The sequence below is a fragment of the Lepidochelys olivacea genome (assembly GCF_965140295.1).
Source record: "Lepidochelys olivacea isolate rLepOli2 genome assembly, chromosome: 17".
In the NCBI taxonomy this organism is placed as follows: Eukaryota; Metazoa; Chordata; order Testudines; family Cheloniidae; genus Lepidochelys; species Lepidochelys olivacea.
The window spans coordinates 840,203-858,506 of record NC_140427.1 but is presented as its reverse complement, the minus strand read 5'-3'; the positions used below and the strand labels follow the sequence as shown (position 1 = coordinate 858,506).

General features: G+C 61.8%; 1 protein-coding gene across 3 annotated transcripts in view; it reads right to left on the bottom strand.

Moving 5' to 3' along the window:
- The window catches only part of DPH1 (diphthamide biosynthesis 1), a 53,793-nt gene that overhangs the window by 4,686 nt on the left and 30,803 nt on the right, over nt 1-18,304 (bottom strand). For all 3 annotated transcript variants that reach the window (XM_084650796.1, XM_084650797.1, XM_084650798.1), the window contains exons 4-9: nt 17,553-17,674; nt 11,897-12,051; nt 10,002-10,123; nt 6,049-6,117; nt 3,861-4,017; nt 1,520-1,620 (exon numbers count right to left, since the gene is read on the bottom strand). In XM_084650796.1, the coding sequence (XP_084506922.1) occupies nt 1,520-1,620; nt 3,861-4,017; nt 6,049-6,117; nt 10,002-10,123; nt 11,897-12,051; nt 17,553-17,674 (726 nt within the window). The remainder of the gene's footprint in view (nt 1-1,519; nt 1,621-3,860; nt 4,018-6,048; nt 6,118-10,001; nt 10,124-11,896; nt 12,052-17,552; nt 17,675-18,304) is intronic.

Below are 18,304 nucleotides of genomic sequence, written 5' to 3'. Positions count from 1 at the left end.
CCCTGGAGAATAGCAATGCAGCGAAGATGACCCCGGGGAGGACTGACGAATGCAGAGCCTGCCCCATAGAATGCAGCGGGCGGGTGCTCCAAGACAGGCCATGCTGGGAGCAGGGTGGGTGGCTCCACATGAATACGTCTTGCTGAACTGGGGCACAGGGAGGGGCTCATGGCCACAGGAACCCAGAGGGCTCTCCCCTTTTACTTCATGGGATCCCAGAGCTGGGGGGCCTGCTTGAGTCCCGGGGGCTCGCCCCTCTGATCCCAGCCAGGCATCTCCAGCTACTGGGGTGGGGGACACACACACATACATGTGCCAGACCTCACTGGAGCGCATGCTTGGTATCTCGCCACTCCTCAGCGCCATAGCTGCAGGGGATGTGGGGGGCAGCTGGGCCCGCTGGGGCGGGCGGGGCCTCGGGCTTCCTGCCCAGGCTCTATGCCGCAGCCACCCAAGCCACTGGCCAGGAGTCTCCCGCAGCCAGAGCTGAGCTCTCTGCTGACACTAACCAGAGCATTTCCACAGGGCCTGCGCCCCACTCCCGCAGCTGGGGCTGTGCTGGGGGACTGACAGACAGGAGGAGCGGGCCCATTGGGGGCCCCCACAGCACATCATAAGAAGCGACAGGGGGCCCCCCCGAGTTGGTTGGGGCCCTGAGCAAGTGCTTGGGCTGCTTATGCCTGGGGCCGGCTCTGCTGACGCTGCACCTGTGCCAGGACAAGTCCCTGGATCTGGGTGACACCAGGGAGCGACGCTCCAACGTCCTGGAGTCGAGGCTAAGGCCCCGGTGCTCCAGCGCCCTACTGAGATCCCTGGGACTCACCCCTGCCCCCAGCTCCCCTCCTGCCCCGCGGCCCCCTGGGAGAGACTCCTGCTCGTACAGTAAACAAGAGACTGGATGTAAATGAAGCCCATTCCCAGTCCCTGAGGGCCCCACAGCAGGGAGGAGCCTGACACACCGCAGAGTGCGCCTGCCTCCAAGCTCCCGCAGGGAGATGTGCCAACGAGCCACTGACCCAGAGAGCGCCTCAGCAGGCCACAGGGGCCTCGCACGAGACCATCACGCCCAGCCACCCTGTGCAGGGGGCCGCGCCAGCCTGGGGTGAAGACTGGCACCGGGGGTCTGCCCAGCCGGCCCCATGGAAGGACGGGGGAATACTCTGGACATCTGGCACACGTGAAGGACAGCACCTCTTACATGTGTGCACCTGCACGAGGACTCCGGCCCGGGCCCGCCTCCCCCGTGCAGAGGGCCAGACTGGACCTGCCTTGGGAAGGGCAGGTGCAGGGTTCTTATTCTCCTCCTGCAGCAGAGGAGACAGCCAGGGCTCAGGGTTGAGGAGGGTTCACCCGCACCAGAGAGCAGGGTCCAGCAGAGACGGGGAGCGAGGGATCCCCTGGGACGGCGCAGGAGCAGGGGATGTGATGCAGGCTGCGGGAGGAGGCCAGCTGAGAGGATCCAGAGGACCCGGGGGAACAGAGCACAGAGGGGACAGGTCAGACACAGGCCCACACTCACGCGTCCACATTGGGGAACAGCTGCAGCTTGCTAGGGAAGATCTCCGAGAGCAGCACCCTGACGAACGGGAGGCCCAGGGCTTGGAGCCGCGCCTCCAGGTGCTGTGGGGAACGAGACAGAGGGAGCGTTAGGAGAACCCCAGCTCAGCCCAGCGTGCCCGGAGCTCAGGAGGCCCCGTGCGGCAATGCCCATCAGGTAGGTGGGGAACGTGGGCAATCCAGCCTCTGCTGCCCCTGACAGGAACAGGTATGCTGGGCAAGGCCCTGCCAGAGCAAAGGGGTGCAATGAGCAGGGGAGGGGCTGCCCAGTACAACAGGGAAGGGCCTTGGGAGTATGGGGGTCTGACCCCTGGGATGGGGAGTGGGGTGGGGTAGTCGATACCATAAGGATCTGGAAGCCCCCAGTCCCTTCAGAGCTCACCGCTGCAGCAGGGAGAGCTACTGGGGGATGGGACGGAGCCCATTAGACCGGAGGCTGGAGCGGTCCCACCTGAGCCCCATCTGGAGCCCCAGAGAGGGGGCTTCTCTCTGCCCAGCAAAGGAGCAAGACGCGCTGTCCCTCCCGGGGCTCTTTCCCAGAGCCCAGCCAGTCTCTGGCCTCTCTGCACGGGACTGTCAGTTCCTAGGAACAGCCCCCATACAGCACATAGGGAGCACATCTCCAGCAGCTGGAGCCCAGACCCCATCAGCCCCAAACGGCAGCTTCACTCAGCTTCACCCTCAGCGCTTGCAGTGGACCCTAATGAAGTAATTACTGTTCAGTGACAACAATCGGTTCTCGTAGCAGCAGCCTTCTCCTCCGCTGCCTGCGGCAGGCTCCCCTCCATCCATCCCATCCCATCCCAGCCACCCCCAAGATGCCTCTGTCCTGCCTTCTGGCCATCATGGCCCTTTGCCACAGCAGCCAGGGAGAAGCCGCTGGCAGCATCATCATCTGTCTTGACGTGCGAGAGCTCGAGCTCCTGCAGGCCCCAGGTCTGCTCTTCCCGGCATCCTCAGCTGAAGGGCTCAGCGAAGCCTGCAGCTGCTCTGGCTGCACTGGCCCACAGGGAGCAGCTACAAGCCAGCGCCGAGGGAGCAGGCCGAGAGCTGAGCCGGGCACAGGGCTGTACACGCTCCCCCTCCCCAGCACTGCAGTGCCCTGTCCCCCGACCCAGAGCACCCCCCATGTCAGGCCCTGACCCAGAGCAACCCCCTGGCTCCCACAGTTACTTCAGCACTGCCCCCTACCAAGCTGCCCCCGCAGTGCTGATGCACCTCCCCTCTGACCCCAGCACCCCCGGCTAGCCTAGCCTTGCAGCTCCCCCGCCGGCCCAAGAGCAGCCTGCTTGCCGTGCTGTGCCAAGCCGGGGGCGGTTTTGTGCCTTGGACTCGAGTGAACCCCCCATTTGTCTCCCGTGTGATGGAAGCTCTGGGGGGAGCAGCGCTCTGGGTGTGACCCCAGGCTGCACGTGGAGATGTGGGGGGTGCACCCAGGTGCCTCTCTCCCATCACGTCCCTGCGGCCATAGCCAGCTGTGGAGCAGATACGTGCTGTCCCGGGCGTGCTGGGACGCGTCGGGCAGGGAACGGGGGGACATGGATGAGGCCAGGACGGGGCAGCAGTGGGACAAAGGGGAGGGCAGGGGGTGGGAGCCCTAGGCTCAGGGAGCTGCTGCCAGGCCTTGAACTCAGCAAGGATGCGGCACTGCAGAGCCCCAGCCCTGCCTGGCCCTTGGCACTGGGCCAGGACAGGGGAAGCAAAACCAATCCCAAGTTCACGTCACTAAACTAAAAATAGCTGAGAATTAATTGCTGTGCGGCCAGCGTGGGGCTCGCGGGGCCGGCTCTCTCCTGCGAGGGGCCCATTTAATGAGGCCTCGGCACTGGCTCCCTCTCATCTCCTGCTAATTGTCCTGCCAGCTCTGCTCCCGAGCTGAAGAAATCCTGTTCGATGGTGATCAATGGGCATGAGCCAGGGCCACAAGGCCAGTCACTGGCCAGGCGAGATCCCCTCCTTGCCCCACTGCACAGTGAGGCCAGGGGGATGATGGGCAGCCACTCATCCATGCAGCCAGCCACATGGGAGGTGCAGCCAGGCAAGTGCCAGGTCAGCAGCAAGCTCAGGGGAGGGGGGAGTGCTGCAGACCCCAACACGTGGTCCCGAGTGGGGCAGAGGTGGCTCGTGGACAGCAGGGAAGAGGGGGCAGCTGCAGGTCCCAGAAGGGGTGATGGATTCAGAGAAAAAGCCAGTTTCTCTTTCCCTGCTCCTGGGGCGCAGCGAAGCGTGCTTAATTGAGCCCTTCGGGGGATCTGCCTCCCCAGGCCAAGCTGGCTGCGGGACAGGCATGTCTCTAGAGGTACCTGCAGGACGGAGGTGGAGCCCTGGCGCCCCAGGGTCCCGAGAATGAGTCCCCAGCTCCGGGCGCGGGCAGCGGTGTGGATGGCCTCCTGCCGGGCATGCCGCATGCGCTCATGGGCGTAGTGCTCCCTGGAGAAGACTTTGCTGTAGGGGTCGTATCTGCGCAGAAGACACAGAGCTGAGAGCAGGCCCGGCTGGCCGGGCCCAGCAGTTCAGACCCTGGGGGGATCGGGACCGCCAGGGCGCTGCACTCACAGCTGCCCACAACGGACACGACATTCTGGGTGGGGTCTCTTTGCAGGGAGGGGGCCGAGCCCCTGTTCTGGCAGGGAGTGGCCTGGACACAAGCACAGGTTCCTCGCTGCTCTGAGATGAGAGCTCTCTGCAGGCAGCCCCACACCACTGCCATTCCCGTCAGTCACAGGTCACTGGGCTCCCCTCTGACCGCATGCTGGGAGGAGCGGGGTACCGGCTAACTGTCCCTCCTCCACACCCCATGGGGGGCAGCACACACCCACCGCCCTGCCAACCCCCCTCTCCCTCTAACAGCGCTGACGGCTCCCACGACTCAGCTCCCGGCCTGAGAAGCCAGGTGGGGCAAGGCCAGGGCTCTTTGCTCTCCTGATGCCACCTGCTAGGGCTGACAGGACCCCTGGAGGTGCCACAACATGGTGTCCCCCGCACTGCGACAGCCACCTCAGGCCAGCCTCTCCCTGCCAGGTGAGGACCGTCTGGGGGAGGTGCCCTCTGGCCTGGCTCAGATACAGGAGCCTGCAGGGACGGTTCATTAGACCCAGCAGGTCCTGTGGTGTAAGACTGAGCCCTTCCTACCACCCGCATTGGAGGGGGAATGAGCCCAGACGCTGTGGGAATGGGTCACTCGAGAACGCTCCCAGCCAGCGGCCCCGTGGCGCTCCGACCCAGCTCTCAACACAGGGCAGAGCAGGGCATGCGTGAACAGAGATCCGGCTCCTCTTTGCTCAGCCCCTGGCTTCAGCCCTGCCAAAGGCTGCCATGCACGCAGGCCGGGCCACTCGCTCTCCTCCTGCTCTGTCATTCTTCCCCCTCATCAATTATGAAGAAATCTTTGATTTGTTGCTTTGTTTGACGAAGAGAATTTTAATCAAATCCCACTTGGGCTGCAACAGCTTCCCCAGCCCCATAAACCTGACGTGCATCTCCCGTTAGTAACAAACGACCTACTAAGAAATTCAGATTTCACAAAATGGGCCAGCCTTTTGCTCCTGATATTTCATCTGCTTTCAGCAGCCTCATCATCACATTTTATGGCCTCTGCCTGCAGCAGCCGAGGAGTTTAATGGCTGCACCTCAAAGAGCTTTCACAGGTACTTGTCAAAATGTTTATATTCAGCCTGAGTAAATGGCTGGTGTTCATCTCATCAAGCCCGGCTCCCCTCTGCACCTCTCCCTCAGCCCTGGAGCCGCTCCTGCTTGTGCTTGCTCCCTGTTTGACGCCTCCTCTGCCAGCCACGTCCGCCTGAGAGCCCAACACCCTGGAGGAGGCCAGCCCGTGCTGCTGGGAGCTGGAGGGTGAAGGCCCAGGAGCAACAGCTGCCGGAGGCCCTGTCTGCCTGCCCAGCGCTCTCTGCCGACAGGAGAGCCGTCCCGCAGGCGTCATAACAGCACCCCGCAAGCGGCAGCAGCTGCACTGGCGAGAGCTCTCTGTGCACACGAGCACTCTTGTCAGTGTGATGTATGTTGCTCGGGGCGGGTTATACGACATAACCTGTAGTGGAGACGGAGCCTGAGAGCCCATGAACAGGGTCTGCTCTTGGTAGCAAGTTCTGGCCCACCGCCTCTCTCCTCACCCAGCCCTGCTGCACCGTGGGCCAGTGGTGGTTTGCAGAGAGCTGGCTGCTGGCTTCCCCACCCCTGCTCTGGCAGCAAATTGTATTACAAAGCTAAAAAACCGTTAAACGTTCCCCAGCATCCCTGCCACGGGCTCCCACGGGGTGCGTGGGTAGGCAAAAGCCAATGGGAGGGGAGCCGGGTCTGAGTGACAGCCAGGGGAAGGAGAGGCGGGATGCCCAGCTAGAAATGGGAGGGAAGCCGGGTCTGAGCTATGTGTGTCTGACTATGCCCATGCCAGGAAATCCCATATCCCCTCCCCAGCAACGTACTGTGTGAATGCTGGTGACCCCTCCCCTCCACCCTGGCTGGCTCCAGTACCTGTAGGCAGGAACTCGGGGGTTGGCAATCATGACAGACTCCAGGTGGAAGCGCCCATCCCCCAGGTACCTGTAACCGGGAGAGAAGAGCTCAGGGAGGCTGCTCAGGAGCCAGCTGACTCCAGAGTTTGGTTCAGCCCCGGTCTGACTGCCCAGTGCTGCTGCATCTGAGCGCTGGGTACAGGAGCCCACGCCAGCCCCTGCGGCTCACAACAGGCACGGAGAAGGTGAAGCGACCGACTCAGGGCTGGGTTCAGGCAGCCCGGCCCTCTGGGACTTGCAAACCAAGCCTGTGAGGCGACATGGGGACCCGTCGGTGCCAGTGGGCAGGGGAGAACCAGCCCACGCTGGCGTCAGTCAGAGAAACCTCCCTCCACGCACGCAGCTGGCTCTGCCCTGGTGCGCATCACAGCAGGGCAGGCTACCCTCCTTTTGGCTGACTTATAAGTGGAGCTCAAACAGCCCCCGGAGTGAGCAGGCTGAGGAGCGTCCTCGGCCTTTACAGGGTGAACGCCCTTGGCCGCTGCCTCCTTTGCTTTAACAGCCTCACCTGCAGACCATGAAAGACCAGAGGACGTGGCTCTGGGAGCCTGCGTGGGGGACGAGCTCTGGCGTCCCCGAGTTAAGGTCGGGGCTTTGCGCCTGCTTCCACTGGTGGGGAATGGTTTGCTGTGACTGTGCCAGGCCTCTCCATGTGCAACACACCCACCTGCACAGCGATGGGGCTGGCCCTCATCACAACTCCTGGCCCAGCCCATAGCTAGGTTCCCGGGGCCAGGCCAGCAGAGCCGCGGTGCTGTAACCCCAGAGTGTAGACGCAGCCTAAACCAATGGCAGGGGTTTTCGGTCGCTGTAGGAACACCACCTTTCTAAGCACTGGCAGCCAGCTCAATGGACGCGTCCACACTGGGGCTTAGGTGCTCGGGGTGTGGATTCTTCACAGCCCTGAGTGACGTAGCTATGTTGACGTAAATTTTAATTGTAGACCAGGTCTCCAGAGGGAACAGACCCCAACCATGCTAAGCTGCCCCCCCTTGTACACCCAACAGCTGGCACCTGGCCACAAGGGAGACTGCAGCCCTGGGCACTGACCCGTCTCCTGGGTACCACAGGTAGGGAAATGAGTCCGGAGCATATTTTAAACAACCCGATTTCCATTCCCACCACTTCACCTGGGGCTCTCCCCGCCAGCACATGCCACACCTGCCGCCTGGGTGAGCGCCCCCCTGCTGGAGCCAGGAGAGGCCTCCATTCTCCACCCAAAAATGGATTCCTGCTGCTGGACCGGAGCAGAGAGCAATGCTGAGTCAATGTGCACCTCGGAGTTGCTCAATAGCAACGTCTGGTTAGAGACATTTCTGCTTCCATTTCTAATCAGATTTCAAGTCAGCAATTACATTTCAAAGCCTTTCATTCAGCTGCCCTAATGGAGTGAGGGCCTGGAAAATGAATTCAGACGTAAAACTTGACTAGATTTTGCCCTTAATTGGAGAATGACATTCTGGAAGATCAAAGCTAATTTGTCTGCAAAGGTTAGCCCCAGAGGCGGGGCTCCGGAAGAAAATAACACCCCAGAAAGGGGCCTGTGGAGTCACGCAGGTACAACAGCCAGTGCCACAGCCGGGACTCACCTGCAGCAGCTGGACACCCACATCTGCAATGGAACAAGAGCCCACAACTGCACCCACTGGAGCTTCTCTCCATCACTAGGAGAGGCCAGGGAAGGGGGCTGGTCTTGAAAAGCCCCGGCCTACATGAACATGGCGTGGAGCCTGAATCCCCCTCCCCGAGAGGGTGGGAGGGCGGGAAATTGGAAGGAAACCCATTTAATACTGATCGAAGGAAACCCATGATTGACCTGTGGAACTCACTGCCACAAGACATGACGGGGAGCAGGAGCTCAGCAGGACTGCAGTAGGAATCAGGCATTTACATGGCTAGTTCCTTTAGGCAGAATGAGGATTTACTGGACAGCTCCGAACCCTCAAGCCAGGGCCTGAGACGCCCATTGGCTGAGGAGGCGTGGGGGACACCCCCTTATGCAGTGTGCCCCAGACTTTCCAAGGCCAAGCCCTCTTCAGGAAATGAAGCCAATGGCGTGTGTCCCCCCCATACCATGTGGCCATGCCACTCTTCAGCTGTCCCCTGGGGGGACGGTTCTTGTTGCCTCCTTTGGAGCTGGTGACTGGGCTAAAGGAAGCCCCTCTGGGCGGTGCCTGTGTGCCTCTCACCATGCTGTGTGTCTACAGAACCCACCAGAGCAGCCCCTGCCGTGCCACCCTGGTGCAATGTACCCAGTGCCGTGCCAGCCCGGAGTTAGGGCAGCTGCAACACAGCGAGCTGGAGGGGCCTGTCACTCAGTCACAGGAGTTCTTGAGAAAACGTCTAATGGCTCTGAGCTGGCTCTGAGGCGTCAGATCCAAGCACGGGCATCAGGCGCTCCCGAGGCTATGGGGAGAGAGCAGCAGAACAGAGCGGAGCCTGGAGCTGGGCCAGGCCGGGCAGGAGGAAGGGAGGCTGGGGCCCGCCAGAGGTGAATTTGAACGGGGAAGAGCAGCAGGCCCAGCTTGGGCTCCTGCCAGAGAGCAGTGTGGAATGACGGGGTGTGTGTGAGGGATCCTCCCCACCCCACACGCCTGCACTGTCAGCAGGATCCCACGCACCGTGCACTGAAGGGCCAGCATCCCCCAGTGGGCTGGGGTGAGACACACCAAGCTGGCCTCCAGGAACATGTCCCCTGTTACACCCCAAGAGTCACCCTCCTCCCAGCACAATGGGCCAACAACCCTGACTCAGGCCGTTCAAATCACTGGGCATGCTAACCCGAGCGGGTGGATACCACCCTGTCCCACTTCAAGCTCCCAGGCGGGCTCAAGGGGCAGCGTGAGCTGTGGGTCACCTGGCCTACACATGGACCGCCCCCGAGGGCACGGCCAGCACAGCTCTGCCTGGGCTCCCCCTGGGTGGGGTCGTTTATTTATTTATTCTGCAGCTCACTGTATTCACAGTACATTAAGCATTTCCATTACCTAAAATAATTAGGTGATAGGAAGCGAAGTGCTCCCTCTAATTTGCTGTCCTTAAATAAAATTAATGGTGCTGTGATGTTGGGGCCTGGCCATTCGTCTTCTCCAATTATCTGCCCACCTTTCCATCTATTATCTAGTCTGATCTATGACTCAATTATTCCTTCTGCGCTACAAGCGCAAGCCACTCTGTGTGGAGCCTGTCAGGCGGGTCCTGTCTCCCCCAGGTCTGGAGCACGGGGACCCACCTCTGCCAGATCCCCCCCGGAGCACAGGCAATCCCAGGCTCCACCGAGGTTTCTGTCGCTCCCTCGACACGCATGGGGCTGTACAAATGGGGGAAGAGGCCTGCTCTATGCACAGGTTTTGTATCGCCTGACCTAGAGGACCTAAAACCACCCACTGTTGAAGTGTTGCTCAGCCCGTAGCTATTCCCAGCCCGCAGAGGGCAGAGCTAAGCAGAGAGCTGGGCTGAAGGCAGAGGTGCGAGGGGGCCGTGACGGGCAAAAGGACAGAAAGGCAGAGGACATGACCCAGAACATAGGGAAGCCAGGGCCCCCACGGCAGACCCCCATTTCCAGGAGCTCTGGTCTGTGCCCCACAGCTGAGCGAGACCCTCTCCATGAGCCGGGCTGTGGCATCTTGTGGGCAGAATGGGTGGCACAGCCCAAAGGACAGCAGAGTCCCCCCTCCCTGCAGAGAGGTGCAGGACTGGAGTAGCCAGGAGCTCCCCACACAGCCAGTGCCCTGCCCCACTCCCCACAGCACCCCCTGCTGGGAGAGGCCGGGGCTGCTGTAGCCAGGAGCTCTCCCCACAGCCCCCTGCCCTCCTCCCTACAGCGCCCCCTGCTGAAGGAGACCAGAGCAATATAAACAGAAAGGGGAAGTGTTTGCGATGAAGGAGTGCTATATAATCCCTGGTACTTACACAATGGCATCTGTGTCCGGCCCCAGCCGGGGAGATGTGCAGCCCAGGATCTCGCCTGGTGAGAGCGGCTTGCACTGCGGGATGCTGACCTTATACTCGGAGCGCAGCACCTGGGATGCCGCCTGTGGGGAAGAGACAAGGGGTCAGAGACCAAACGTGGAGGATGGGGCTTCGGGGTGGGCTGGGCTGAGAACAAACTGCCCCAGAGGCCGAGGGAGGTGGAGAGGGACGGAGCGGCAGAGAGGTCTGTGCTTGGAATACAGCCCCTGACTGACTGCACAGGGCAGCACAGGGTGTTCCCAGGCCGTCTCATCACACCTCCGCCCTCAGACTCTGTGTCCTTGGCCCCAACGCCTGGGCCCGGGCCAGCCCCCAGCAGCAGGCTCCCCCAGCTCAGGGCAAAGGAGAGGGCAGCGCATTCCGAGTGGATCCAGGGTACAGGCGAGGGGCCCTGGGATGGAGGGTGGGGTGTCTGGCAGAGGCGAGGTCTCCTCCAGGCAGGGCTGTGGCCGGCCAGAGCAGCGAGAACTCGCCTGGCCGAGTGAAGTGGCCTTGCCTCGGTGAGGGAACGTTGGGCCAGATGCTGGGAGCCACTAGCAGACGCATCAATTAAAATACAAGAGAAAATGTTTAATGCTTCAATGACCCCATGTTTAGACAGACATGGCTCAAGAGGCTCATTCATCTCTCCCGTCCTGCTGAGCTGGCCATTCACGAGGAGCAGCTAATCCGCAGCCAGACCTGCCAGCGCCTGCTGGAGCTTCCCCTGCCACTACCAGCGTCGCAGCAAAATGCCAAGTGCTCTGCTGCCTGCCCTGACATTTACAGGGCCGGCTCCTCGGCATGGGGGGAGCACGGTCATGAAACATTGATCAGAGTTCGTACAGAGCACTTGATCAACATTATGGCAGGAGAATATTATTGCAGCTACTCATTAGAGGGGAACCGGCGGCCCTGAGCAATCGCCGAGGCTGGAAAGAGAGAGACCACTAGACACACAGGTGTACACCCGCCCCCGACAGGTGTGCACCCTGCCCAGCACCCCCCCCCCACAGAGAGGTGCGCACCCTGCCCAGCACCCCCCCCCCACAGAGAGGTGCGCACCCTGCCCAGCACCCCCCCCCCAGAGAGGTGCGCACCCTGCCCAGCACCCCCCCCACAGAGAGGTGCACCCTGCCCACCCACCCCCCACCCACAGAGAGGTGCACCCTGCCCAGCACCCCCCCCCCACAGACACAGGCTCTGGCAGGCGCCCTGCCCTGCCACATGCAGCGTTGTGCTCTGCAGCTCAGCCCGGAGGGGGCTGCAGCCCAGCAGGGAGGGAAGGCTGGGTCTCTGCACACCCTGCAGTTTTAGGGCCCTTCGGGGTAAAATGGTTTGCAAAGAGCGAGTTCTTCCCCCTCCCCTCCCTTCATCCTGGTGCCGAGCCCATGGGCCCCAGCCTCAGCACAGGAGCCCCCACCCCCTGACACTGCAGAACCCAGGCATGGAGGCCCCCACAACTGCCTGATTTCCAGGCTGAACATGGATCTTGATACAAATGCAACTGCCAAGGAGAGAGGCGTGCAAGTGAGCTGTTGATTGCGGGACGTTCACCGTCCCTGCTGTGCTCCTTATAAACCCACTCAGTCCCGTTGGCCCTGGGAGCCCACGGTTTGCAGGTACCAGGCGGTGCTCCAGTATTTTCTGGCATGGCTCCCTGAAGAGGACCCAGCATTGGAGCAGGGTGACCCGGAAGCCACCAGGCGCTGGCTCCGGGAAGTTGTTGCTTATCTGCATTCACAGGCACTGGGAGGCAGCTGCTTGCAGGGAATGAAAGAGCCCCCCGCTGGCAAGGCGGCATGGGGCTGGGGCTCCCGTGTTGTTACTGGCGTGAGGCCCCACAGCTGTCTCACCTGCAAAGCAGAGACAAACTGGATGGTGCTGACAAGAGCCAGGCAGGCGCCCTTGGGGAAGTTGAAGTGGATGGTCTCCACGAAGTGGGACGTGTCGATCTTGATATCCACAAACACATAGAGCATCTTCACCCCCTGCGTGGCGTCAATGGGAACTAGGGCCAAGGAGAGAGAGGCGTGAGGTCAGCTGGCTGCCCCCAGCACAGCCGGCTAGCAGAGCCTCCCTACTGCAGCACCTCCCAGCCCACGCACAGGCACCGGCTGGGGAAGCAGCAAGAGAGTGGCTTGAGCCCAGCTGCTGAGCCGTCCCCCCGGGCCTGCGTGCAGCCGTTGTGTAAGGAGAGGGGCCGGCCCCCTCAGCGGCACCACACTGGCTTGCCGAAGCCATCAGGCAGCTCCTGCCCCCATTTGCAGAGGCTCCCGGCTCGCTGTGCGCTGGTCAGTGCTGTTCATGTCATCTATTTACACCGAGGAACGTTTCACAGGCAGGCAGGGCTCCAGGCCCAGTCGCAGAGCTCGCCAGGAGATGATGTGCGAGTCCCTCGGCCTGGCAGCACCAGCCCGCCATGGCCAGGTCAGGGCTTGTAGCACGCAGCTGGGCAGCATGGTGAGCTGCGTGCCGCAGGCAAAGGAGAGCAGCACGCGGTCATTTCTCTCTGGGTAACAGCCACCCAGGGAACGGAAGAACTACTCTCCATGCTAAGGAGCCCATGTCGCCACGATTAAGTGACTAATTAAAGAACCCAGGGTCCGCATTGACCCATAACGCCGCACCCCATGCCCATTTCAGTGCCGTTCACCTGAGCACAACTAAGTGCCAAATTACTTGCTCCTGGGGGGGCTGTGGAGGGGCTGCAGGCCCACAGAGGGAGTTGTGCCCTTGTCCTTCACAGAGCACGAGGCATGGCACAAAGGCCTGGGCACAAATGCCAGGGAGAGCTCGCTGTAACGGTAACCAGCCTGCTACCGGGCATCACCGGACCACAGGAGCTCTGCTCAGAACAGCCAGGGCAGCCGCCGGCCAATCGACGGGGAATGCAACCCAGGGCGAATGGCCAGAAGCTGCACTGCAGACAGCCCCGCTGGCTCCTCGCGGCGACCAGACCACTGCCTTGCCCTGCCCCTCCCCGCACCTCCGGGGCCTGAGGCCCGAGTGCCACCCTGAGGCCCGGGAAGTCAGAGCCGCAGCTGCAGCACAGGGAGGCGTAGCTCACGCCCCTCTGGTTCCCCTGCAGTCCCGCCATACCCTGCCTCAGGCTCCGGGGCAATCCCGCCATGGGCGGGCCCAGCACCTGGCAGCATCGCGCAGGCCTGCACCATGTGAGCCACTGTGGGAGACACGGCACCTTGTGCCCCCCGGCTCCGGGGCTGCAGCCAGAACACCACAGGCCTCATCTTGCCACGCAGGGCCAGGCTGGCTCAGGATTTGGCTGGTAGCTCAGCAGAGGGGGAGCCCCTCCCCATCAGAGTGACCCCAGAGGTGCTGCCTTTCGGAGAAGTTGTAAAGGCCCCCAGCACGCTTCCCAAGTCGCGGCCATGCCTGGTACATGTGCGGGCTCTGGCACAGCTGCCCCAGCACCGGCCGGATCAGGCAGAGTGTTAGCCAGTCTCTTCCCTTCAGCTCTTGTGCAGAGCTGCTTGCCCAGGAAGAAGTGCTCCCTGCCAGCAGTGGCTGCATTTCCCGGAAAGGGCTGGGGACCTTCATCAGGAGAGCCCAGTGCATAAAGCAGCTCCCACCCATACTGGAGAGATGCCCCTGGAGGAATATTACTCTGGTCCCCCAAATGGGACCCAACCGGGGGTCCCTTCAGGCAGGCAGCAGCTTTGCGTGAGCTCCTGCTCCCGAGTGCTTCTCTTTTCGCCGTTCATTAATCTAGCAGTCGGGACAGACCAGGAGTTCTTATGTCCTCAGGCTATTGACCTGTCTCCCTCTGACCCTCGCTCCTATAGTGCAGTGATGGACATTGATAGCTGTGGCCACTCGCCTGGACGTGGGTTGGGACCCTCGCTTTTCAACCCTGCAATATTCTATAAGAAATGTGATTACTAAAAGTCATTTCCATGCCCTGTAAATTCACCCCCCAGGGAGGCTTCTCCATCTGGGGCCCATGATGCAGAGACAGATGACAGACCCACCCCTGGCAGGGTGCCTGGGCTGACCTGCATGAACTCCCACCAGTGGGGACTGGGCTCCAGAACTGTCTGGGAGTGAGGGAGACGGTCCCAGGGAGCCAGAGGAGTCGACACTGGGCTTAGAACTGGCTCCAGGACTCAGCCAGACCCCAGCTCCCACGGCACAGAGCCTGAGCCTCTGGACAGCACAGACAGGCCCCCCCATGCCCGCTGATGCCAGGGACACACAGGGAGGGTCCTGGGTGACTGATGCTGAAGTGCCCAATGGGCGGGGGTGCCCTGCTGTCCACTGTAAATGCCCAGGGAGTGTGTGTCCCATGAGCTCTTTGTGGTCAAGCACCTGGGTCACACGGCACGCCCCCAGGCAGGCAGGTGCGCTCTGGCCACGTCAGCAGGGACACAGTCAGGCCCCAGGCCAGTCTCAGTGGGGTAAGGGCTGCACAGCCCGCCCACCCCGAGCCAGGAGGTGGCCTCCTGGAGCCGGGCTGGGGGATGCCTTCGTCCGCCCCAGCCTTGCCCTGCCCTCCACTACCTGGGGCAACAATTCCACAGAGCCACCTTAAAACCCAAAGTGCCTTATTGTTATTTTTGGGCAGATTCCGCCCTGGGTGGACTTCAAAGTTAGCAGCATCTGGGACAGCAGCGCAGTTTCCATGGCAACTGAATCCAGAGTACCCTTCCGCCTAGGGAGCACAGAGCCGCCTCCTCGCCTGCCCTTTAAACCAGCCCTTACGGCCCCGCTGCCACCAGACCAGGGCTAGCACGGGCCCCAGAGCAGGGCAGCCCCAGCCAGACCTGCCTCTTCTGCTCCCCTAGGCCTCCTTCAGCCCCTCCTTCCCCTCCCTTCTGCTCTGGCTTCCACGAGATCCCCCAGCACCTGCTCACAAGCACAGCACCTCCCACTCCTCTCCCCGTGCCTGGGACTGAGGGAGCCCGGCTGCGTGTGGCACCTCCCGTACCAGTGTCTCTGGAGACGGAGAATGGGCACATGACAGGGACTCAGGACTCTTGGGTTCTAACCCGGCCCGAGCCCCGGCCCTTCCCTCTCGTCCCCTGGGGAGAGCACTGACCTGCCTGCCGGGCCGGGGAGGGGTCACTGATCAGTGTGTATCAGGCCGTGCAGGGAAGGGGCAGGAGCACCAGGGTCAGGCCGCGGGTGAATTTCCACCCCAGTCCCTGTCCTGGCCCGAGGCACTGCAGGCCTGGTGGTCTCACTGTTCCAGAGCCTGAACACCCAGGGCCCCAGGAGCGGGACAGGGCTGGCAGAGCGTCCCCACACACAGGTGTGGGGAAGCTCCCCCTTCCCCCCAAGCAGGAAGTGAGAAGGCATTTTCTGAGCAGCAGCCGGAGGGCCCAGGGTGCCAAGCACAGCTCCTCGGGGACAGGGCAGGGCTGACTGGAGGCTTCCTTTGTCTGCCATGCAGCCTTCGCCCCATGCCTGGGCATTCAGTATCTAAAGGACCCGCCCAGGCCCATGTGTCTGGCACATGCAGCAGGGAACAGTGCTGCAGGCTGGCTCGGACCTCGGGAACTGCCCAGGGATCACTCCTGTGCTGAGACCCTGTGACAGGAGAGTGGCTGTAACGCCATCACACCAGGGACTGCCCTGGGGCATGCAGCCCCTCACCAGGACCACTCTTTATGGCAGCAGCAGGAGGGGACGGGTCTGCTCAGACCATGTGCTGCACCATGGAAGCCAAACACCAGAGAGGCAAAGGCCACCATGAGCAGGGAGCGTGAGGCTGGCAACAGGCGGGGGGGCAAAGAGAGCTAGACGTGGGGAGTGGGACTGACCGGGCAATGCTGTCTCCAAGGGGTCCCTGTGCCATGGAGGGCAGAAGCCCAGGAGGGAGGCGTGACCCCCTCTCTCTCCCTCCCCTGGGAGGCGTTTGGATCCCATTGGGGGGTCATATCCACTCTCCCCAACTCGAGAGAAAGTGACAGGAGCCTCCCGCTGGTGCTGGTCCAGAAGAGGCTACGGCAAATGTCTCCATGTGAGTGGTACTGGTGTTTTCCAGCTGGGAGCTCCTCCACTCGGCATGCATGGCTGGTTCGGGCCCCTCCACCAGCCCCTGGAGCACACGGCGCTGCTTGCAGCTCGGCTGCGCAGAGCTGGCCATCTTGTTCACAGAACCTGCCTGTCGGGCAGCAACGACCTCCCCACAGAGCGGGAGCCCCAGTTCAATACATGGCCAGAGGGAGCTCACAAGCTGGCCGAGTGCCCCCAAGGGCACAGCACAGCCTCCTGGCAGGCACCACAGCCCAGTGCCCATGGGAACAAGCGACAGACAGCCACAGCTCAGATCTGAAAGTCTGGGCTCCCCACAGGGCCCCAGCAGCCTGGGGGCCCCGCACACAGCAGGGTTTGCAGCCATGCTGCAGACCGGTGGTAAGGCCAGACAGGGCTGAGCAGGCTGAGGCTCCGGAGGAGCCCAGAGAATCCAGGCTGCCATTCGCCGCTCCTAAGGCTCAGGAGTGGGTGAGGTCGGCAACCTGCCCTCCACGCTCCCCAACCCAGGTGGCCTGAGGGCGCAGCGGGGATGATGTCTCGTCCCTGGGCTGCCGCAGGAGGAGCTGCTGGGGAGCCAGCACCCCGATGCTTGTCCACACGGACGCCATGGTGCATGCTAAGGACAGACCCCTCACCGTCCTAACGCCTCCTGGACACACCAGCCTGGCTGCTGCGGCACAGGGCTCGAGAGAGAACCTGAGACAGGATCATCATTGCCAGCACTGCACTCGCAGGCATCTACACAGCGCCTGCCAGGCCCCCATGGCCCGGCTTTGCCGGGCATCGGCACAGCCTCTGAGCCAGAGGGCCGCAGCCGCAGAGCAGGGGCAGTGGAGAGCAGCAGGGAGCAGCAAAGGTTCCTCCCATGCAGCCTGAACCGCGTCCATCAATTGCGCGTCCAGAGAACAGGGAGCTTGGGTGGCCGAACAGACAACAAAGTCGCTCTGGGCCAGAGCAGAGGGATTCCCTCTTCAGGAGGTTATGGACTCTCCACTAAGCCTGGGACTGACTCCGAGAGGGGCTTGGGGGGATCGGCCTCGGGATTGGGGGTCAGGGGCTGGGGGGAGATCGGCCTGGGGACTGGGGTTTGGGAAGTGTGTGTGTGGGGGGGGGATCGGCCTGGGGTTTGGTAGGGTTGGGGGACAGGGTCGGCCTGGGGACTGGGGTTTGGGAGGGTTGGGTGGGGATCGGCCTGGGGATTGGGGGGTCAGGGGCTGGTGGGGTTGGCTTGGGGTTTGGGAGGGTTGGGGCGAGATAGGCCTGGGGTTTGGGAGGGTTGGACGGGGATCGACCTGGGGACTGGGGGTCGGGCCTGGGCGGGATCGGCCTGGGGCCTCGGGTTTGGGAAGGTTGGGGGAGATCAGCCTGGGGCCTGGGGTTCAGTGGCGGGAAGTCTGGTCTGTTTTACACTGGCTTTTCCCTCTGTACTGACCCTGACCCAGAACACTCCCAGGCACCAGCAACCAGACACCCCAGATCCCCCTTTACTGGAGCCAGAGCCCCGGTCCGTACCCAGGCAGCTGTGTCCATAGTGCACCATGAAGTCGGCCCCAAGGGCCCTCGCCGTGAAATCATCCACACAGCACGCACCGTAGGTCACGTCTCCCATCACCACCGCCTCGGCACTGGTGAACCTGTGGGAAGGCAGAAGGGGGAGCATGAGGCCAGCACTGGGAGAAAATAACAGAACGCCACTAGCCGTCACCTTCAGCCCCCAACTAAAACCCCTCCAACGCATTATTAAGGATCTACAACCTATCCTGAAGGATGACCCAACACTCTCACAAATCTTGGGAGACAGGCCAGTCCTTGCTTACAGACAGCCCCGCAACCTGAAGCAAATACTCACCAACAACCACATACCACACAACAGAACCACTAGCCCAGGAACCTATCCTTGCAACAAAGCCCGTTGCCAACTGTGCCCACATATCTATTCAGGGGACACCATCACAGGGCCTAATCACATCAGCCACACTATCAGAGGCTCGTTCACCTGCACATCCACCAATGTGATATATACCATCCTGTGCCAGCAATGCCCCTCTGCCATGTACATTGGTCAAACTGGACAGTCTCTACGTAAAAGAATAAATGGACAAAAATCAGATGTCAAGAATTATAACATTCATAAACCAGTCGGAGAACACTTCAATCTCTCTGGCCACGCGATTACAGATATGAAAGTTGCGATATTACAACAAAAAAACTTCAAAACCAGACTCCAGCGAGAGTCTGTTGAATTGGAATTCATTTGCAAATTG